The following is a 22,920-nucleotide window of genomic DNA, read 5'->3' as shown; positions in this document are numbered from 1 at the left end:
GTTAATCCTACAATTTCAGCTTCAGGTAATGAAGTAATTTACTCCAAATTTGACCTCCAAGTTCACAGTTGTTTACATCTCTCAGGGACTGAGGTGTCCTCGATTCCCAGGCCTGGAGAGGAATTGTTGTGTCTGCCCAAAGTGTGAAGACAGTAGCTGACACTCTACATGGAGTTCAGAGTTATACACCAAAGCAGTATAGGATTTGAAACATTTAAAAGCTAAAATCCTAAGGCATCACAGTCAGACCCCAAAAGTGCCCTGTCCTTCCTCCTGCTGTCCCACAGTGAAAGCCGAGGGTGCATTAGGGAAATCTGCTGCTCTTGAGCCCAGCAGGTCCCCCCGGAATGGGACTTCACTGGATTTTTGTTTTGAGGACTTTGTGGCTGCCTCTGCCCTGGGCAAGGCCTGGTTTGGTCCAGCCTCAGCAGTGAGGTTGCAAGGTTGATGTTTTCCAGGTTTTTCCAGGCAGCTTGGAGCATCAGAAGCACAAGAGGTGTTTCCAGTTCCTTGATGAAGTGATGTGTAGGGAATTTAAGGTTTCACTTGTTCATTGTGGATCTTTCAGACTTACACAGCCCAGAAAGCCAAGGAGAATTTTGTCTTCATGAACTAAACCCTCATGTTTAATATGTGATTTTTGAGAGTTTTCTTGTTGGGATAAAAAGAAAAAGGATTAATAGTGGCTTTATGTGTTTAATGCTTGCTTAGACTGTATCTTGGGGTAATAATTGTGAGAAAAACATTGAAATTAAATGTTGCTCTCCATGGCTTTTCAAAGGGGTTCAGTCCCTCATACATGCATGCAGAGATTAGAGAAAAACAAGATGGGTTTTGGCTGCTGGTAGCCCTGGAAGTGGCCCAAAAAGCCACTTCAGTATGTCCATCTTGTCATCAAAGCCACAGGACTTGGGCCAGGAAAAGATGAGAGGCACGAACTGAAAGGGTTCTGTAAACTCAGCTTGACATTGCCCACTCCTCCCTGTGCCAAGGGCCTGGTGAGGGGCTGCATGAAAAATAAATAGGACGAAAATAAGCAATAAGAAACAGGAGAATGAATAACATTTTATACCATTTCTCTTTCTGGATAGTTAGTGATTTTTATTACTGTAGATAGCAAGGATGAAATGCCTATTACATCATCCATTAAGTATTTTTCAGAATAACACAAATCTTTAAATCATTTTCATTGTATTTTCAAAACTCAGTTGCTCATCTGTTGCTTTCTTTTATATTTTTCATTGTTTCTTTCTTTTGGGGCAGAAATTGGGGGGTGGGGAGGGGCATGGTTTTGTTTTGGTTGATTTATGGTTTCTTTTGATTCTGTCTCAACCCTGCATGTTTGTTTGGTTGTCATTTTTATTTATTTCAGTAAAGCATGCTAATGACTCAGGCTCACCTAACGCTGCTGTTACTAAGGGTGAGTTGAATCCATCTGTTTTTAGCCTTTGAACTGAGACTCCACCAGCTGAGGTGAAATGGGAGCTGCTCAAAAAACACATCACAAAAGCCTCTTGATTGTGATGGGGTGGATTTAAGCAGTCCAGGGAGCACAATTGGCTCATCTTGTAGCTTCTGAGAGCAATCTGCAGGGCTTTTAATGAAAAAGGCAGGGGTTTTAACTTGAGAAAGGAGCTTTGTAAGGGGGGTGGAAGTGAGGACATTGATGTTCAGGGTTTCTCATGTTATCAATTCAGAGCAGGAGCCAGAGCTGGATGCTCCAAATCTTTTTCTGGCTGTTCAAAGAGCTCTGGGATGAGACAACCAAGGTTTGACACCGTGAATTCATGTCCCAGGGGTCAGCCTGGGGCTGCATTGCTCCAGGATGAGCTCAGGGTGTGGATTTATGGAGTCTGGGTGCCCTGTGGTGGCTGTCCCCATCACCTCCATCTAGACAGGAGCTGGCTCTGTCTCTGTGGTGCCCTGTGTGCCACCAGCACAGGTGACACTGCAGCAAACCCTTCTCATCCTGTGCATTCCCACTCCCACTGCTCTGCCTGCCCCTCTCTGTGGAGCAGATCCTGGAAGTATCCTGCAGGCAGCAGGTGCCCATTCCTGCAATTCTCCGCTGGCTTCCTTTTGTTTCAAATACACGAAATTTAGACTCTGTAGCTCTTGACTCTTCATGTATTTGGTTAAATACCTTTTAAGAGTATTTTTTTCTTTTTAATGCCCAATTTCAACCTCCTATAGATTTTTTGCCAGACAAGCACTGAGGTTTCTGAAAAGGAGGTTATCCTGCAGTGTTTTGGGATGGATAACTCAGAGCAATTCTCCTCCTCCTACTTCTTTTTGGTTCAAATACATGAAATTTAGACTCTGTAGCTCTTGGCTCTTCATTTCTTTGGTTAAATCCTTTTAAGAGTCTTTTTTTTTATGCCAAATTTTAACCTCCTCTAGGAGATTTTTTTTTGCCAAGCAGTGAGGTTTCTGAAAAGGAGGTTATCCTGGAGTGTTTTGGGATGGATAACTCAGAGCTCTCCTCACTGCCCTGACTTTGCCCGTGGAGCTGAGCCCTGGAGCAGCACAGGCAGGGTTTGTGCACTGTGGCTGCCCACCAGGAGCAGTTTTTCCCTCCAAGGGATGTCTGAACTCGTGCTGGGAAGGAGCCTGGCTGCCTTTGGCAGCAGGAGGTGGAGGGCAGATGGGAAATGTGTGAGAGTGTCCAGAGGCACCAACGTGTCCTGCTGCACTCAGGGCACTTGTGACACAGATCTGCACAGAAACCAAGCAAGGGGAAATTAAAATTAAAAATGAGAAAATGGTTCAGGGAGATCTATGTGGTCTTTTACCAAACCATCCATAACTGGCTATTTTTTAAAGAACTAGCACCATTTGGGGACTGATTCATTAGTGTGCTAATTGTTATGATAGTGATAACTGGGCAGCCACTGAACCCTGCATTTTTCATCCTAAAACCCTTGTTTGGCAGGCTGGAACAAATGTGCTGTTGGAATCAAGTGCAGCTCAATCTTGTTTTATTATTTTTACAGTCTCCCTTACAAATTGTATCTCTATTATTGTAGATTTAATAATTGGAGCAGGAGGGACAATTCTGTGGGATGCTCAGGTCAGGAAAGGTGGGGTTTCACCTGAGGTTTAAAAGATGTTGGAGCCAGTGCAGAAGAAAGGTGCTAAGAAAGGAGATGTGAACCTAAAGATCAGGAATTGAGAGGATCAGAAGGGTGATAGGAAGGGCCAGTGCTTGGAAAACTGGATATAAAACTGTAGGAAAAGGGTTTTCCCAGCACTGCTGCCTGTTGATATCACTGCACCTCCCTTCTGACTGTTATCAGGGCTCTGGATTAGCCTCAGAGTAGATAAATAAAAAACCCACACACAAATGGCTGTCAAAAACCTGCCAGCAGTGATGTTTGTGGCATTATTGGAGAATATCTGAGATTTCCCACCTAACTTCTGTTTTATTTTATCTTTCAGCAAATTTTATCAAGGAAAGGAAGCCCAAACTGCTGATCCCTCCTGAATCTGCTGGCAGTAGCTCATCAGTCACTGTCATCAAGGGAGGTGTCCTGCTCCTCGAGTGCATTGCTGAAGGGCTGTGAGTAATGAAAATGCTGCACAAACTTAATCACCTTTGGAGGGAGAAATGAGCAAAGAAAAAGGGATATTGCAAATTATGCAACAGTTTTAAATGCAACTCCTGTGCAGAGCTTTCGGCACCTGTAAAGCAGCACAGAGTGCAGGCAACAGTAGTGTGTTGGTTATTGCTGTAGCTTGTAAACAAGTAATTAAAACCATGGTGTGGTAAGTATAGATTTATTTTTAGTTTTTCTATTTTAAAAACTGAATTTTTTTCAGTAGTGCTGCTTTTGAGATGTCAAGAAACTAAATAATATCAGGAACAGCTTCAGTAGTTCTGTTCACAACCTGTAATGGTTTTTTTTTTGTGGTTTTGTCAATTCAGTTTTGCTTCAATGCTCAAAATTGAAGATATTCCAGGTGTAAGATCTCAAATTTTTAAAAACAAAGTTCTTGAGTAGTGTAACACAAGACATCCTTTAAGCAATGAATACATTGAACAGTATCAGCTGTATTAGTGTGATCCTGATCAATCCAATCTCAAACCTCAAACCTTGGGCACTTCCAGGGATCCAGGGGCAGCTCCAGCTACTTCACAGGGAAGTAGCTGGAGGCTACTTTTTTAGGCTTTTTTTCCTAAAAGCCCCTCTAAATCCCCTCTAAACCTTCTCTCAATTTGAAGCCATTCCCCCTTGTCCTGTCCAAGCTTTTTTAAATAATCTCTCTCCACCTTGCTGAGTCCTTTCAGCAAGGGAAAACAGGGAAGGGTTAAAATAGCTGCTTTATGATGGGAAATCATGAAGGACAATTTTTGTGGGAAATAAATTTTTAGAGAAGTCTTAAAGACTTGTAGACAAGTTCTTGTCTTAAACTTGGAAAAAGTTCACATAGTATCTATTTTTATACAAATTTTGAGCAAAGAAATGCTGATTTAAAAATATTATAAAATAAGAGACACATTGTTGAGAGAGAAATGGAGCTAGAAATAAGTTTAAAAAGGTGATTTTGTAAATAAGACTAAATATTTTAGAGAAATAAAACTATGAAAGATGCATTGTAGTAGGACCTACAAAGGGTAATTTTAGATGATTAGCTTTAAAACATTTATAACATAATGTGCTAAAAACCAATAAGCTAAGAAACACTTATAATGTATCACTTAATCCAGCAAATTCCCTGTAAATAACACAGGCCAAAATGAGGGCAAATAAGGAAAGGGACTGGGAAATAAATATTGAGTTCCCTCCTGACAAGGAGCTGTGATTCCCTTCTCAGGGCTGCTGCTGCTGCTCCAGCTCACTCAGCCACGAGCCCTGCTTTGCTCTTCCCATGTCCCAGTTTGTGCCCTGTGCCTGTCACTGCAGAATTTGAGCTGCCAGCACAAAACCAGAGAATCTGTGCACCCCCTGAATCCCCAGTGAGAGCAGAGTCCCTCTGGTTTGGCTGGGCCAGGGCTTTGTGAGGAGCAGAGCTTTAAATCACCATCCCCTGTGCTGGACGTGGAGCTGCAGGCTCTGCTTCACACCCAGATAATTCCCATTAAAGGCTCTGCAATTCTCTTCCCTCCATAAAATTCCAAAGTCAGGATATTTATCTGCCTGCACATGTTTGGGGCATTTTGTTTTTTCCATATGGGCTTGAAAGGGCATTGCTGGTGGAAGCTGGCAGGGAGTGGAGTTGGCATTCCTGAAAGGAGGTGAATGACTTGTCTCTGTTGGATTCACTCCAGGTATCTGCAGTGAGTTTTGCTTTCCTGATGCAACGTTTCCTTGTCTAATTCACTCCCCACCAACCCCCAAAGCCACAGCTCTGATTTTAGAAGGTTTTCAAGGGGTTTTAATAGGGAAATCACCTTGGGAATAATCAAATATGAAATTTGATGTGCAAGCATGAGTATCTGATACAAGAAGAGAAAGCCAAAAAAGTCTTTCTGTCCCTTTGGAAAAAGGTAAAAAGAAAGAAATATTTTTGTTTCACTCTAAATTTTCCAGGAAACTCTTTAAAAATTAATTTTTTTAACAAAAAGGTGGCTTTTTAAAGCAGTCACTTTTGAAAGAACCCAAAGTACTTCTTTGTCTTATCACCAAGCACACCTTTTCATTGAAATCCTTCAAAAATGCCAACTCTTAGAATAAAACATTATTTTTCTTTGCTGAAATTCCCATTTTCAGCAGAAAAACGCTCAGCTTTGCCTACATCTCTACCAATCCCCCCTGCCAAATGTCCACAGACCATGGAAGTGGATTTCAAGGAACTCAGCTCAGGGGCACCCAACTGCAAAATAGGGAATTAGGGACATTTCCAATCTGTCACTTTTTAAAGATTTATACCCTGAGCAGTGGCAGCGTCAGGAGGGCATGGCCTGGGAGCTGGCTTTGGGACAAGAGTGGCATGAGGGCTCTGGGAGGGAATAATGGGGTATTTGCAGGGCTGGTGGAACAGCAGAATTTCTGGGTGCCTGGGCATGGAGCCACGGGCACAGATGGGCACAGGAGGAGCGGCTCTGGTGCTGTGTCTGTGTGTCCTGTGAGTGCTGGGGTCACCAAACATGTCTGTCCCCAATTCTGTGACACTTCTGGCTCTTTCTAAGGATGGGAAGAGCATTTCAGCCACCTGCAAAGCACTGCAGTGAAGTCTGGCTGTCCTCAGGTGCCCTTTTGGGGCGGGAGGGATGAGCTCCTTTCCCACTGTCCGTGCCAAGGCACATCCAAGGAATGCAGCTTTGCCCTGGTGAAAATCCCACTCACAGGGGTTGTGCAGAACAAGGAGCAGCAGAGCAGCTGTATAGTGTAACCCTTAGGTAGCCCCAGAGTTTTCAAAGCTTTAAAAGCTCAAAATCCCCTAAAAGCACCTCCCAAACCCTGGGTGTGAACAGCAGCTCTGCCACGTGAAGCATCACAACAGCTTCTTGCGTTCAACTCAAAATCTTCTTTTTCTTCCTTTGTTCTCAGCCCAACTCCTCATCTCAGCTGGGTCAAGGTGACAGGAAACATGCCCAAGGATGAGCCAGAGACAGAGAATTTTGGCAAGACCCTGAAGATTGACCAAGTGACAGCAGCTGATGAGGGGAAGTACGAGTGCACGGCCAGCAACCCCATGGGCAGCGCCAAGCACGAGTTCCACGTGCATGTGGAAGGTGCTCAGTACTCTTCACTAAAATTATCGGTTTGGGACTAAAAGGTGGGAAAAGGGAGGCGAAAGAGGATCTTTGTTAATATGACTCAAGCAACTGCACCAATTGATGCCAGCCTTTTGGATTTGGGAAGGTTTGCACAAAGTAGCACCTCTAAAACAAAATGTAAATAATGCCATTTGTTTTTTTCCCTTGAACCATGAAGGTGTTAAAAAGCAGGGAACAATATAAAAATGTGAGCAGGTTCAATAATCTAAAGATGGGAGGGAGTCAAGCAGAGATGTTGCTGAAATGTCTTGTACTAAGCTGAAGGTCAGAAGATCTGATTATTCTTTCTTCTCTTAAATACTGTGAAAATTATTATGTTGGGCTGGATCAGAGGGACATTTAGCTCAAGTCCCTTTCTTTGGTTTCCACCAAAAGTAGGTTCTTAGGGAGGTCTGTGAAAATTCAGTGAGTAGACAAGGTACCACCCCTTGCATCCTTCACTGTTCCCTTGCTGTGGTTTTTGTACAGGCACAACCTCAGTGGAGAGTGTTTTCTGGAATCCCTGAAAAGTATCACAAAACCTGTGAAACAATGTAAAAAAAAGATGCTTTCTACTATTTTTTAGCAGTTAAAAAATGGAAACATGATCCTTTTTGTCACCTCAGGGAGTACCCAAGGCTTCTTTTTCCCTTCTCCTCCTCCCCAAGCCCTGAGGTGTGCATCAGGTGGAGATGGCCTTTCCCTGGAGCCAGCAGAGCTCTGAGGAGTTGTTGCAGAATCAAGAACTCTCCCTTCCATTTTTTCTGCCCACAAATAACTACAAACTGAGAGCCCTGAGGCCCAGCTGAAAAACTTGCTGAAAAACATTTGCCTGATGAAAAACGCTCCAACCTCTGCTCAGCACTTAAAAAATAGAACAAACCCCTGGCAGTTTTACCCTGTTAACCTTCCAAGGGCTTCATTTTCAGCAGGGCTCCTCATCCCTCTGTGGTCACCAGATTTCTGGTGGGAGAGGAGCACTTTGAGCTCCCTGCTCTGTATTTTCTCCCAATGGCTGTTGAATCCTCTCCATTCCCCCAACCCAACATTGTCCCTTGCACTCCTCTTGCCCTTGTTGGGAGTGTGGCAGAGGAGGATCCCATTCTCAGCTGGGGTGGAAGGGAAGTGCTGACTCCTAGAAATCCTTCCAGATGGTTTGGAGCATCTCTGCTGTAGCAGAATATTTTAACAATCTGGCTATGATTTTCTCGGCTGCAAAAAAAAAAAAAAATTTATTTCCTTCAAAGAAATTGCAGGAGCTGCAAAAACTAAAACACCAGAGAAATAACATTAATTTTGCAGTTTAGAATGTTGACCTTCTTCTCCCACAGTTTGCAGAGGAAGGAAAACTTCCTGGCAAATTGTTATTTTTGCTTATTAACAAATAGGAATTTAGAAAAAGAGAAAAGAAGGAAATAATCCCACTCCAGCCATTGCAATGTAAAAAAATCCTTTTCCAATTGGTATTAAATCCATTTGTGTAATTAAAGGTGGCTCCTGTCAGCAGCAGGGATTCTTCCTATCAGAAGTCACCTCACATGCAAGGCATCAAGGTAAACCTGAGCCCCAGCCCTGCTGTGTTCTGCGATTGCTGAGCAGCAAAGGTGGCTGTCGTCAATCAGAGATGGACACGTTCATCACTCCTGCAGCAGCTCCTGTGAGCACACTCAAGGGCACATCCTGAGCATTCATTTCAGGAGGCTTCAGGGAGCTGCTGCTGCTCTTGGGCTCCTCACACCTGACAGGTTCCTCTCACAGGATGCATGCAGGGAGAAGAAAATTAAATATGGAAGAAAAATTAATGTGTTATTAACCTGCAGCCATCCTCAGTGGAGTGCTGGGGTGTAAATCAGGATTTTTCTGTCGCTGTGCCATGTTTTCTGCTCTACTTTCTGGTATTTGAGGATCTCAAACCAGCCCACCCTTCTAAATACCAGTTTTAATGATATTTGCATGCAGCCCACTTCCTAATCCTACCGAGTCTGAGGGCAAAGATTCAGGCAATCATTACCAAGCATGTGAAAATATTCAGCAAGCAAATTGTTTGACTGTTTGAGCATTTTAATCTCTCTTTGCAAGGGAGGATGTAGCCTGGAATACCTGAGCAGACACAAAAACCCCACTGTTGTTATTAAAATGAGAATTATTTTTAAAAAAAACAGCAAAGCAAGCCCACAAATTGTTTTGACTTCAGGTGTTTATTTGGTTGTGGTTTGTAGTTCACCAAACCCAACAGAAAATGAACATATAACCTGCAACTCTTGCAGGATCATAATGATCTAAAGTTGCTTTGATCTTGACTGAGGCTTCTAGGTGGGGTTTAATAGAAATAATTGTTACAATATAATGATTAATTATAGTAATAATGTAATAGCTAAGGGCCTTTGCAGTTACGTCTCGTAATACTTTTATTACTCAGCCAGAGCAAAAGAAAAGAGATTAAATTAATGGGAAGCAGAAGCAGAACAGGGTATTTTAATCGGGCTCAAGCTTTCTGTTTCACTGGAAAATTGCTCCAACAGGGATGCAGAGCCCAAGGTGGCAACAGCAGCTGCTGCTGGCCCTGGGGTGGGATGGATTCCCAGCCTTTGGGAGGAGAATTTGAAGTGACAAATTGGGAAAGTGGTATGGGATAGAAAGGATGGGTTTGGTAAGCGCAGAGCAATTCTCACCAGGCAGCCCTGACTGGCCTCATCAGCACAGCTGGGAAATGCCTGCTTGGGAGAACTGGGAGAATCCTCTGCATGGCAGGAGGAACATCTCTGGGAAGTGTTGGTCTGGCAGAAAAGGCAAAAATCATCCTGGAAGACAGAAGGAAAAGTATTGTTGTAAGAGACTGCTGGGAACTGAGATGGTCTCACCTGAAGTAAGCAGGTTTACAATTCACCTTCTTCAGGAAAGGTCAGGAGAAGGCAGCAGGGGTGGTCACAGGGCTCAAAATCATGGCATTTGGGAAAAAAATGTAGATATCTTTAATTTAGGAGAAATTAGACCTCTTGCACAAGAGCCTTGAGAAGAATGGAAGATTCTCCACAAAGTTCCCTGGGGGTGATGGAAAACAGGGGAGAGTTAAACTGCAGCAAGGCAGAGGCTGGTTAGATGTCCCAAATTTGTTCTACTCGTGGGAGAGGCTGAGGGGAATGTTTGGATCCTTTGTGGGTATTTTAGATTCTGTTGGAGATGCCCATTTTAGGTCCTTTTCATTTCTGGATCTGTCAGTATTTCCCATAAAGACATAAATCAATCAGGAGGAGCAAATTGATAACTCTTACCAGGAGGAATAAATGATGCAGTGAAATATTTGCCATTCCAGATGAACTATTTGATTATCCAACCCCTGGATTTTGTAGTGACTAAAAATATGTGTATATTTTGTTATATTTTGTATACTTTAAGTGCTATAGCACATCTGCCACGTGGAAAAGAAGTTCTTCAGCCTTTCTGTGAAATTGCATTTCACACCTGGCAAAATCTCATTCCCTCTGACTTCACAGCCTCTTCAGTTGCTTGGAGCACCCACAGCAATTCCAGAATTGAGAAAGGAGAGCAGTGACATCAAGAATCAGCTCACAGCTCCAGGGTGTGGGCACAGATGGAGATAGGAAGGGATCCTTCAGGTGGTTTTTATTCAGCCTGTGTCTCCAAACCAAGGAAATATCCTGTCTAAGTTTGTGGCAGACTTAGAGGAGAAAATTCCACACCAGCAATTTAATCAGGACTGCTACAAACCTTTTCACCTCCATGCCTTTGGCTCATCTTTTCCTGATGAAACCATGGTGCATATGAGAGAGAAGAAAAAAAAGCTGCAGAACCAAAATATTCTGGTGTTTGCAGAGTTTTTCCCTGGAGCCAAATACCAGGAAGATGAACAGATGTGGTCATGTCACTGTGGGATGGGAAGAAGCACTGAGTGAGGATGTTGGTCGAAAAATCCCTGCTGTGTGAAGGAAGTGGGATGATTTTATCATTTTAAATAGGCTTTAGTGGTTTGAATTTGACTTCAGTCTTTATATATTAATTAAACCATTCCTGGGTGCTCTCCTGTGGGAATGCTGCTCTGGGTGTGGAAATGCACCCCACTTTAGGGGTGTTGTTTTTGTAAAATATCTGTGTGAATGTGAGCAGTGATGTTTTGCTTTAGCATATCTCACTGATAACATCTGTTGCTGTATTCCCAGGCAACAGCTCTGTTAATCTTCAAAGCATTTTATGAGCATTAACTAATGAATCCTCAGGTTTTCCCTACATTACCTCACCTTTTTAATAGGGAAAGAGGCCCAGTGATCCTCCCAGCACTTGTAGAAGAGGCAGTGTCAGGTCTGGTGTTAAAAGTTTGGTGCTTTTCAAGGGGAAATGATGAATTCAAGACTGTGTTTTGGGTTGAGGGCTCAGGGACCTGCGTTCAGTCTGAATTAAGCATTTATGAGATAAATTCCCATTTTCTCCCCTTCATTTCCCTTCCCTCATTATGGATGTCTGTTCCACACGAGGTTTGGGTACCTGATGCTCAGGGGTTGCTCTGCAGAGCTGAGTTTTCCCAGAGCTTCCCAGATCATGGGGAATGCAGCAGCACATGGCTGCTCCTCTACCACCACCGTGTGGGCGCCCAAACCACTCATCCCCAGCCATGACAAAACATTTTACCACTCCTAAATGTGGTATGGATCAGCCTCTGGTCTGAGTACAGCATGGAAAAACAGGAAATCAAGGTGATGGTGCATTTTTTCAGCCCAGGGAGAGGGGCAGGTGGATCAAAGGTGGATCAATGCTGTCCCGGAGCTCTGTCAGCTCCCAGGGAAGGTGATGGGAGCCACTTGCTCGTGCCTAGGGAGGGGAATTCGAGCTGGCTGGATGTTCCCACCTTGTTTGTCTTGCTGAAATAGCCTCACCTGAATTCACAGATCACACTCACATCTGAGGGTCCTTGTGGAAATGCTGATCCATTCCCTCCCTCCCAGCCTCTCCCTCCCTGTGCATCCATTTCCCACTTGGATGGGCACTGTCCGTTCCTCCACCCTGCCTGGCACCCACTCAGCCTGCAGGACAGCCCTGGCGGGTGCTGATGCCAATTTCCCCTTTCCTTTACACGGGAAACACGAGGAATGCAGCTCAGCCATTGATGGATGGGCTGTGAGCAGCGGCTGGGAAGTGTTGGTGGCGTTTGCCATCTCCTGGAGAATCTCAGCAACAGCAGAGGGCCTGTGACTGTGGTGCCTCAGGATTTGAGCTTTTCTATTTTCCATCTGTTTGTAACCCTGCAGTTCTTTAGTGTGTAACTCCAAACTCCACACTCAGTGTGAGCTGCTGCTTTCCCGTTTGGGGCAGACACAACAATTCCTCTCCAGGCCTGGCAATCAAGGACACCTCACTGCCTCAGGGCCCAGAGATGGGAACAAAAGTGAGTTGGGGGAGCAAACTTGGGGTCAATGACTTCATTAGCTGGAGCTGGAATTGGCAGATGAACCCCAATATGCAAATGGACCAAACTTATAAAAATGTGCAAACCCTGACCCATCATCCCTTTTTGAGTGCAGCCCTTGGGGCTGCCCTAAATGTACCTGAAGATCCTTTAATAAATATCACAGCTTTTTATTCCCTTAATTTAGTTTAGCCTCTGTTCTTAGGCAGCCCCAAAAAAGCATCAACTGATCCCCGCTCTGTCTCTTTCCCCAGAGCCTCCCCAGTGGCTGAAGAAGCCCGAGGGTGGGGTCTACAGCGTGGGGACAAACCTGGTGCTGCTGTGCGAGGCCATCGGGAACCCCGAGCCCAGCATCCAGTGGAAGCTCAACGGGAGGCCCATCGATGGTAGGTGCAGGGGCCAGGCTGCTCCTCCAGGCCCTGCCCATCTGGGCTGTGCTGGGGAATTTTTGGGATCTCTCATGGCAGGAAGGAATGATGAATCTGACTCCATGTTCTTAGAAGTCTAATTTATTATTATATTATATTATATTGTATTGTATTGTATTGTATTATATTATTCCTATACTAAAACTACACTAAAACTATACCAAAGAATAGAGAAAGGATACAGCCAGAAGGCCACAAAGAATGATAATTAAAAACTTGTGACTCTCTCCTCAGAGTCCAACGCAGCCTGACTGTGATTGGTCACATTAAGTCAAAACAATTCACGTGAAACCAATGAAACAATGACCAGTTGGTAAACAATGTCCAAACATTCCAAAGCAGCAAAAAACAGGAGAAGCTAATCAGATAATTATTGTTTTCATTTTTCTCTGAGGCTTCTCAGCTTTCCAGGAGAAGAAATCCTGGAGAAGGGATTTTTCAGAAAATGTGATGGTGACAGTGTGTCTGTATCACCCAGTTTGAGGGGATCCACAAGTCCCAACACACAAAATGATGTCTGGTTTAGCACTTCTTTAGATATGAACTGTTTATTTATTTAAATTAATTAATATTTAAATAGGATTCTTGAAGAGGGTGGTGGTGAATGTTGCACATGTAGAGCTGTGGTACCTTTGAGGTGCTGCCCAGTGACTCTCCCATCTTTTGGGGATCTGGGACAGCTTGAGCGCTCCTTTGTGCTTCTGAGTAAGCCCAAGGAGGTGGGGAGCACTGGTGTAGTGATATTATTATTATAATTTCAAAAAGTCTCTGTGGTGAAATTACTGGAATTTGGTGCTCTGGAGCACTTCCCTCAAGCCATGGGACTGCTGGCAAAGGCAGAGCCCTGCAACTCACCAGTTGTTGGGCACTGTCTTGGTTGAAACCTCAAGATGTTCTTTCCTTTGCCTTCCAAGCAGTGAGGAGAGCCTGGGAGCTTTCCAGTCATGGTGCTGCTCCAGCTGCTGACAACATCTGGTGTTTTCCAGGCAGGACCTTCCGAGGGAGAATCTCCACCAGGGAGATCAGCCTGACCAACCTGCAGCTGCAGGACAGCGCCGTGTTCCAGTGCGAGGCCACCAACAAGCACGGCACCATCCTGGCCAGCGCCAACGTCAACGTGCTCAGTGAGTGCCCCGGGCTGTCCCCTCCCAGAGGGCACATCCACAACCCAGCTGAATCCTCACAGCAGCGTGGGGCTTCTCACCACCTCATGGGTCCTTTGGGCTCCATGGTTTCTTTGGCTGGTCATGGGCATCTGATGGGTCCTTTGGGTTCCTCATGGTTCCTTTAGAACCATGAGAAACCCAAAGGAACCAAGAAACAAGAAACTATGTTCCGTAGTTTCTTTGGCTGATCATGGGCATCTCATGGTTCCTTTGGGCTCCTCATGGTTCCTTTGGGTTCCATGGTTTCATTGGCTGGTCATGGGCATCTCATGGTTCCTTTGGGCTCCTCATGGTTCCTTTGGGTTCCATGGTTTCATTGGCTGGTCATGGGCATCTCATGGTTCCTTTGGGCTCCTCATGGTTCCTTTGGGTTCCATGGTTTCATTGGCTGGTCATGGGCATCTCATGGTTCCTTTGGGTTCCATGGTTTCTTTGGCTGGTCATGGGCATCTCATGATTCCTTTGGGTTCCTCATGGTTCCTTTGGGTTCCATGGTTTCATTGGCTGGTCATGGGCATCTCATGGTTCCTTTGGGTTCCTCATGGTTCCTTTGGGTTCCATGATTTCATTGGCTGATCATGGGCATCTCATGGTTCCTTTGGGTTCCATGGTTTCATTGGCTGGTCATGGGCATCTCATGGTTCCTTTGGATTGGCCCCAGATTTTAAGAAATGTTGTCCACATTTTTGCAACAGGTTTTATCATGGGCAGTGTGATGTGCTTAGCACAGGCACTTCTGAGCTTTGGAATATTTTAAAAATGTGGTTGTGGTTGGGCTCAAAAACTTGAATTCAAACGCAGTGAACCCACTGGGGACTGAATTGTGGCCACAATGCTGATTTTGAGTTATTCAGTGTATTTTTAATCTTTGATTTCAGTTGAGATGCTCAGTCTGTTCTTTGAAGAAAGGGAGTTAGGGGAATTTATTTAATAAAAGACATCTCTGGAAGCAGCAGAACTGGGTCTATTTTCTCTCCTGGATGTTTCAATTTCTGCCATGTCCAGCAGTTAACCCCTGATATCTGTAAGTGAAGCTCAGCTGCTCAGTGCAACTCTTCCAAACAGCTGTGAAATTCCCATTGAACACCTCAACCTCCCACCCTTGCTGGAAAAGGGCAGGGGGCAGGGCCAATATTTATATCCCTGGTTCTGAAATGCAGTGCTGCTCACCCTGAATTTTCTCCTGCAGATATTGCCCCCCTGATACTGACCCCAGATGAGGAAAACTACGCCACAGTCGTGGGTTACAGCGCCTTCCTGCACTGTGACATCTTTGCCTCACCTGCAGCAGATGTCAGATGGTAAGATACTGGAAATTGGGTTTTTATTAATGTCAAACAAGTTCCTGCAGGCTTCCCCACGTTTGAAAAGTCTGCTAATTATAATTTCTATGGAGTTAAGAATAGAAATTTGCAACAAAACTGTATATAATGTAAATTCTCTGTGTTTAAAGGTGCTTTTGAGAATTCTGAAGAACTGGTTTGGGAAAAAAGAGTTCCTGGAAGTCCTCAATATATGTTTGAGGCAAATGCCAGACTATACATTAAACAAAACCATGCTGTTTATAGCCAAATACTGCTGCAGCTTCATCAGTTTAAACTTGAAGGGTTTGCTGACAACCCTTCAAGTTTGGACACACTATTGAGGTGGAAATGCAGTGACTTAGAGAACACATTTACCTGGACATGCTTCCATAGGCTTGGAAATCACAGGATTGTCACAGCAGATGACAGGTGCAATAAAGTTGCAGGTGGCAGCTACAGATTAAAAACAGAGCATTTTAGAGAACTTTCTAGACTCTGTCCCTGTGGGTTTGATGTGTAAAACTTTATGATTTGCTGCCTGTGCATGTAGTATCTCACTAATCCTGACTTTAATTGCTCAGCGGCAAAGCTGAGTCCCAAAATTCCCCTGCAGTAACCCCTAACCATGAACTGACACTTCCTGCAGTAACCCAGGCCTGTTTTCATCACCTTTAGGACTAAGGATGACAGCATAGAGCCCCTTTCAACGTTTCGCTACGAGGTGAACAAGAACGGCACCCTGGAGATCAGGAACACAAAGAAGGAGGATTCGGGGTCCTACGCCTGCTGGGCTGCCAATTCTGTGGGGAAAAGAGCAATCACTGCTAATCTGGATATAAGAGGTGAGAAAAGAACAAAAACTTTCATAGCTGCTAAGATTTTATGTCTGTAGTTTTTCAGGAAGTAGTGAATATTCAGTCCAGGGTACAGATTTATTCTGGGACTTCAAGATACCTCTGTGACTTCAGGAATTCTCTGGATGTTACAACCTGAAATTATCCACAGGTCTCGTATATGTGTAGCCTTTAACTTTTCAGCTGGATTTCTCCATGCTCTCACATGCTGCTCATTTTCTTCTGGATGCTTGCAGAAGCTGCACAAGCCACCAAAAATTTGCATTTACACATTATCTGGAAAGGATTTTCCTTCCTTTTTGTCACTGCCCTGTTACACTCAGGGCAGGCTCTTGGCTCCTGGGCTTGTGGGGTCCAGATGTGCTCCTGCTTCTCCCTCAGCTGTGGGATTCCCTTCCCTAAAATTCCTTCCCATTTGTTGATCAGAAGGCACATCCCAAACTGGATTAACTCCCAACAAACACGTTGCAGGGTGCTGCTGCTTGAAGGATTTTGCACTGGGCTTTTGCCTGTTTGTTGATAAATATTTTTAAGCAGAGCAAATAAAAATCCTCAGATGTGTTTACTTATAAATTTGAGATCCATCCCCTGTGCTGCAGCTCTGCTTTAAGGGATTTGTGTGGCTGCTTGGCAGGAGGGGTTTTCCCTGGAGGGTGTGATGGCAGTGGGCAGCTCCTGTTGGGTAGACAGGTGGCATTTAGTGGGTTTGCTACAAATTTGCTTAGGATTTAGGGCTTGCCAATAAAAAAAACAAAACCCTTAAATACTCAATTAGCAAAGCTCTCTGATGTAGGTTTGCTGTGACAAACTTGAGGAAAAAGCTCACTCATTGTGTTCCATTTCCACCCACTCCCTTGGCTTTGGGAATTTTACAGTGCTAATAAACATGAAAATGTACAATGAAATTGTCACAGAGCAACATTTCACTGCAGAAATAAATTCAGCTAAACGCTTTCTTCTTACTTATTCATCTGTTTCTGCATTCAGATTATAGTCAATTAAAAGAACAAACTTGATTGCAATAATTTTTTCTCACTTGACTTTAATATGCTTGTAATTTTTCTTGGATCATTGCCAAAGCTTATTTCAAATGGCAATTAGACATAAAAATCATATTCAAGCCTTTTATTTTTTTATCATCCATTTCATGACAAGCTGCTAACAAGAATTTTCACCTGTAACTTTTTTTTTTTGAGGATTTTTTTTCTGGAGCTCTTTAGTTTGGAGTGAACTAAAAAATGTTTCAAGATAAAAAAAAAAAAAGAAATCTTGGCAAATATCTATTTCAAACCCCACCATCTTTCATTTGAAATGTTTGTGTATATATAACAAAAAAAGACATGGTTGTTGCTCCTGAGGTTGATTTGTGTAGATGAAGTGCTTGGTGAAAATTTGATGTAATAGCCCCTCTCTCACCTAATCAAAGTGTTTTTCTGTGATCAATCAGATGCTACAAAACTTGTTGTTACTCCGAAGAACCCCCGAGTGCTGAAATCACATTCCATTTTATTGAAATGCCAGGCTGAGTATGATTCCCACTTGAAACACAGTTTTAAATTATCCTGGAGGAAGGATGGAGATGAGCTGCCAGTCAACAGCACAGAAGGTGGCAGGTGAGTGGGGAAGGAACAAGGCTGTTCTTGATCTCAGCTGGATAATCTGGCATGGTGCTGGAGCTGGAGTTTCATTAAACATGAGCCTTAATAGCTTGAAATGCAAATTTATGTCTGCAAAGAATTCTCCATGTGCTACGTGGGTAGATCTGCATTTTACACACATCTGAATATAAATGCAGCAATGTGAGTTTTGAGCCAAATGGGTTTGGGTTTATTAACTCTGGTACCCTCATAGCAGCATATAAAGTTATGTATTAATATATACATAATACATATCTATATTTTTATGTATAATATAAATGTTGGCCCAATCCAAAACCACAACCCTGACCCCAGAGCAGGTTGTTTCTCCACTTCAGTGGAACCAGTATTTTCTTGTAGTTTGAACTTATTTAGCCAAAACAAAGTCTTTGCTATGTTGAAGTGATGGTCAACAGGTTTCAGGGATTCTTCCATGAATCTTTCCTACATATGAATTTAGGATTTGCAGGCTGAATTTTGCCCTATTTTTGGATTTCCATTGACCTCAGGAGGCTGGAGCTCAGCCTTTATTCCATACAGGGGTCCCACAGGGGGAAATCAGATGTCTTTATTAATTACCACAGGAGAGAGATGATTCCCTAAATATGGAGAGGCTGAAAATCCCGCTGGGCCCTTGTAGGATGGTGAGGCAGTGCCATGGAAACTCCATGTCTGCCATGGAGCCCATGGCCTTGGATTCTTGGCAGCTTCCCTGGTGCTTTAGACATGACACAAATGCCTTGAGAATGCTCCGTTTCCCTCAATCTAGCAAAAATTCCATCACAAACCCCATATATTTGTATCATTAAGGACGTGCCAAAACCCTATGGCCCAGACACTCATACAGTGTGCTTCTTTTCAGAGCAGGATTGACAGGCCAGCCTCCAGCCATGGAGGCTAAATTGACACAAAATACAAATAATACTCCTCAGCACAGTGTAGGGCAGAGCCACAATTACATTTTAATGTAGCAGGCCCAGTGTGCAGCTATTTGATGAGACTGCCCTGTGCCAAGTTCCATTATGAACAATTTTTCAGAGAACAATGTCTGTGTGTCAAACTCATCTTACTTATTTTTCTCATCCTTATTATGTTTCTTTTTTTTTCTTTTTTTTCTTGCAGGATAATTCTGGACAGGGATACCCTGTTCATATCCAGTGTTCTCCTGGAGGATCAGGGAGTTTACAAGTGTGTGGCCAGCACTGCCCTGGACGCTGCTGAGGCAGAGGCACAGCTGATTGTTCTGGGTAAGGTCGATTTTCCTGCTGGAACTCCTTGCAGCAGGAATTGCAACTGCAGCACTTCTTTGCTTCTTTTCACAGAGCCTCAATAACCCAATTTCACAGAGCCTCTCACTCCTTAAGCTCAGCTGTGCTGTCCCTTATCTCTGGGAATGGCAATGCTAACACAAACTCAATTTATTTTCATCTTTGGTGTAGAAGGTGAGGCAGCATTTTTGCCTCAGCTCAGAGGCTGCAGGAGTTGCCCAGGCTGGAAGGTGTGAGAGCTTTCTAAGAATGGTTCTGCTGCTGCTTTGAAGTCCTTGGCCAGTCCTTCACAAGAACTGGACTGTTTTTTGAAGGCCATCAGGCCAATATTTGGATGTGCAGCTCCTCAGAAGATCTCTTCTGGTTAAGCACCTCAAAGGAATTAATTCTGTCTGTGAACTGAGCATGAATGGTTGTCCAGGGACAAAGGGAAGAGCCTTCACCCCCTGGTCAGAAGCTTGGCTTTCTGAGAGCATCCTCACCACCTGCATCCCTTCCTGAAGGACCCTTGGAATTAAGAGGATGAACTTGTGGAGTGCTGTGCACCCATTGCACCCAAGGGCAGCAGCCAAAATTCTGCTTTGTGGTCACAATTTCAGCCAGCCTGGTCTAGGTGATGGTGTCCCTACCCGTGGCAGAGGGCCAGAATTGGATAATCTTCAAGGTTCTTTCCAACCCAAACCATTCTGTGGTTTTATGATTTTCTGACAGCTTTGCATCATTTTAATTACATTTATTTTTGCTTCATTTTACATTTGTATTTATTGCTGGCAGTGATTGCAGCAAGAAATAAGTCAATCTGCCCTTCAAGATGTTTTTCCACTTTAAAGGAGTGATATTTTTCAGTAAATAGTAAATTACTGAAAGATGGAAGATGCTGTGCACATTATTTATGGTGCTGTGTCCTTCGGTGCTGTATAATTCAAAATGTTTGTAGATGATTCGTTACTTCACTGATGAAAATTTCATAAAGCATTTTATTCCTTTTTAAAAAGGTGCTTTGCAGAAGAAGAAAAACAGTTCTGTGCTCTTTTCCTTGTTTATTGCATATGAGAAAGGTCTTGGTGAATTAACAACATCCTATTTTCCGAGTGAAAAATTCAGGTTTTTGTGATCAAGAACTGGTGGGCTGACTGAAGAACTAAATAGACACATCAGATTAGGGGCAACTAAGAGTAAATTTTAGAATTAGAATAATTCTAAGAATTTGCTGTGTGTTTAAAGAACGTGTAGAGGGGTGAGAATATTTAAGACGCACCATCGCTATCTTTAAATTAATATATTGAATTTTAACCAGCTGTACTCCGAGGATAGAGCAGCAACCTGCCTGCAGATTAAACTGTGCTTTCCTGATATTTTCCCAGCTAAAAGAGAAATAGAGAAAGAAATAAAAAGAAAAGAAAAAAAATCCAAACATAAACTTTTTAACTTCTTGATGTATCCTGAGATAAAAACTCAGTATTGTAATTAAAAAAAATCAGTAAGAATGCAGTGAATGTTTTTCACAATGACAAAGACAGTGGTGGTGGTGGAAATCACTGGTTTTTCTGTAAGAAATGACATTGTCAGTCAAAAATTTACTTGGGACAGCATTATTTGAGCTGGCAGGTAGTGAATTTCCCAGTTCCCCATTAATGCAGATCCCATGGCTGGGATAATGGATGTTCTCCTTTCCCTCACACCCTCTAAGGCAAAGTTCAGTGACTGCCAGAGCTGAGGCTCCTTCTCCCACTCTGATTTGTCTCAGGGTAAATTCCAGTGATGCTGGACCTGTCCAGAGAACATTAATACAGGAAGAGGGAGATGAATTCCAGAAGGATTTTGTGTTTATAAGGGAAAAATCAGCACCAGAAGATTCGGGATCTTTCAAAGCAATTCCACTTTATGCAACCTGTCCATCTTGAAATCAGGAGGAATTTCACCACCATCTTCACTGACTGTGCTGTTCCAACCCTCTGGAAAATGCCAGGACAAACAGAAATACCTTGCTGTGCTCCTGACACTTCTCCTTTCTTTCTCAGATGTTCCTGACCCACCAGAAGATCTCCAGCTCTCGGAAAACCAAAACCGGAGCGTCCGACTCTCCTGGAAAGCTGGGGCCAGCCATAACAGCCCTGTGAATGGTAGGAAGGGGTTTCCAGCATAACTTTTTAGGGCAGTTTAAAATTCTGGCATGTCCTGATTGTCACAAACCCTTCTGATGGCCAAATTTAATCACTTTAACTATGACAGTTCGTTTGTTGCAAGTTCATTTCCACCCAGGCCTTTCACACTAAGTTGGATTTTTAATCTTGTTTTTTGTCCTTTTCCCTGCCCAGAGTCAATTATAGAGTTTGAAGAGAATCACTGGGAGCCGGAGATGTGGCAAGAGCTCATCAGAGTGCCAGGGAATGACACCACAGCCCTGCTGCCCCTGTCCCCATACGTGAATTACCAGTTCCGCGTGGTGTCCGTCAATGGCGTGGGCAGGAGCCAGCCCAGCAAACCATCCCTGCGCTATGCGACCCCTCCAGCCGGTAAACCTGGCTCTGCTTTCCTAAATATTCATATTTTCAGTGCTTTTTTTGGAATATCTGTGCCCTCCCATGCTCCAGAGGGTGTGAAGGAATCAGGGTCGCTTGCACTGCTCAGTGGCAGCCTCAGGGATTATTAAAAGTAGATCTTGTGGTGGGAATTGCCCCCAGCTGGTTTGGTGGACTGGAATAACCCTAAGTAATTTTGGTGGGGCAGGTGACCATTTAAATTAACTAAAGCAGTTCATTTTCAGAGAGGTAAAATCATCTGGAGGATGTCTCGTGACAAGTTATATTCTGATATTGTAGACATTAATGAGATGGGAACCCTGCTGGGGTGAATTCTTCAGTGATTGGTAAAAAAGAGCAGCCCAGCAGTTGCACATCAAATGTCCATGCGTTGTTTTGAGCATTTGATGTGCAGTTAGAACAAATCTAAATTTTAATGACCCAAATTGCTGCGCTGCATAAAATTCCTGAGGGTGCCAAAGGGAGGAGTCCACACTGCTGAATTTTCCTACGCCTCCAGCACCTCACTCTGCTGATTTTCCACCCTTTGCAGACCTTCATGGACAAACAGTTCCTGCAGAAGGGCTGGGTTTAGAAGGAGCCTTTCAGGAGCCTTAAGCTTGTCAAAAATCTCCATTTACAGAGCATTCACTGGGGCAGAAAATGTTGCCTCCCTGAAAGTCATTTTAGAGGCCAACTGTTCAGCACAGCATTTGCATTCCTTGGCATTTTCTCTCTTTTTTCCCCCATTTGCACCAATTTCAGGTCCCTCTTCAGCTTTCCAGCTGTGCGTGCACCTCTAATGATGCACCTTCTGTTTGCTATCCCCACAGGGAGAAAAATCTCTTTCTCATAATCCCCCCCACATCTGGTGCTTTCAAATCCAAAAGTCACAGTTCCATGTTAGCTGGTGGCTCCAACCAACAGGGACACTTAGGAATCCAAACTGCATAAACAACGTGCTTGGGTCCCATCAGCTTTGCTGATCCAAGCCATTCATCTCGTGAACGTTTTTTGTTTAAGTGTCTGTCACTAATAGGGGAATTTCCCATCCTTTTTGGCATTTGAATGCTAAATGCAAATAAACGGGATGAGCAAACTGACCTTGTCACCTGTGTGGTTTCAGCTCCAGATAAAAACCCAGAGAACATCCGAGTTGAAGCTTCTGAACCCAATGAAATGGTGATGAAATGGGAGGTAAGGCAAGATTAGCAAATCCTATAGGAATGATCCTTTATTCTTCTGAAAGATGAATTTGACTTAAATTTATTCTGCATTTTCAACCCCGCTATCATTTTTAGTTCAAAAGCCTGGTTTTTATGTCTGACTTCAGAAGATATTAAAAAAATATAGAATTCCTGTAAAGCATAGTAAGAATTCACCAAAATTTGTTCTTCTCTGCTTCTTTTATGCATGAAACTGCTTCTGCAGTTAAAATTACCAGCCAGGCCCAGGGAGGGGATGAGTGGCTCATGGCGCCTGCCCTTGCAGCCTGGAAGTTTAAAAACACCACAGATCCCTTGCCCAAGAGAATGTGAGCTTGAATTTTTACACCAAGAGCTAAAGGAATGTGGATAAACCTCCAAAGCCTGTGATGTGCATCAAAGGAATTATGTAAAAGT

At 43.6% G+C, this 22,920-nt stretch overlaps 1 protein-coding gene across 6 annotated transcripts in view; it reads left to right on the top strand.

Moving 5' to 3' along the window:
• CHL1 (cell adhesion molecule L1 like) overlaps positions 1-22,920 on the top strand; it is a 125,691-nt gene that overhangs the window by 85,266 nt on the left and 17,505 nt on the right. For 5 of the 6 annotated variants that reach the window (XR_008483272.1, XM_054281272.1, XM_054281275.1 and 2 more), the window contains 12 exons: positions 1,373-1,420; positions 3,439-3,559; positions 6,492-6,676; positions 12,374-12,505; positions 13,534-13,671; positions 14,903-15,014; positions 15,693-15,859; positions 17,319-17,484; positions 18,631-18,755; positions 20,798-20,899; positions 21,095-21,292; positions 22,425-22,495. Coding sequence is in view for 5 of the 6 variants with exons in the window: in XM_054281272.1 (XP_054137247.1) it covers positions 1,373-1,420; positions 3,439-3,559; positions 6,492-6,676; positions 12,374-12,505; positions 13,534-13,671; positions 14,903-15,014; positions 15,693-15,859; positions 17,319-17,484; positions 18,631-18,755; positions 20,798-20,899; positions 21,095-21,292; positions 22,425-22,495 (1,565 nt within the window). In the remaining variant the exon portion in view is untranslated. The remainder of the gene's footprint in view (positions 1-1,372; positions 1,421-3,438; positions 3,560-6,491; positions 6,677-12,373; positions 12,506-13,533; positions 13,672-14,902; positions 15,015-15,692; positions 15,860-17,318; positions 17,485-18,630; positions 18,756-20,797; positions 20,900-21,094; positions 21,293-22,424; positions 22,496-22,920) is intronic. The other variant, XM_054281274.1, reaches the window with a different exon arrangement.

Source organism: Melozone crissalis, unplaced genomic scaffold, assembly GCF_028551555.1.
Source record: "Melozone crissalis strain CALT ecotype California unplaced genomic scaffold, PUWL_Pcris_2 ptg000029l_1, whole genome shotgun sequence".
NCBI lineage: Eukaryota > Metazoa > Chordata > Aves > Passeriformes > Passerellidae > Melozone > Melozone crissalis.
The sequence above is the reverse complement of the archived record's forward strand: the minus strand, read 5'-3'. Positions and strand labels throughout refer to the sequence as shown.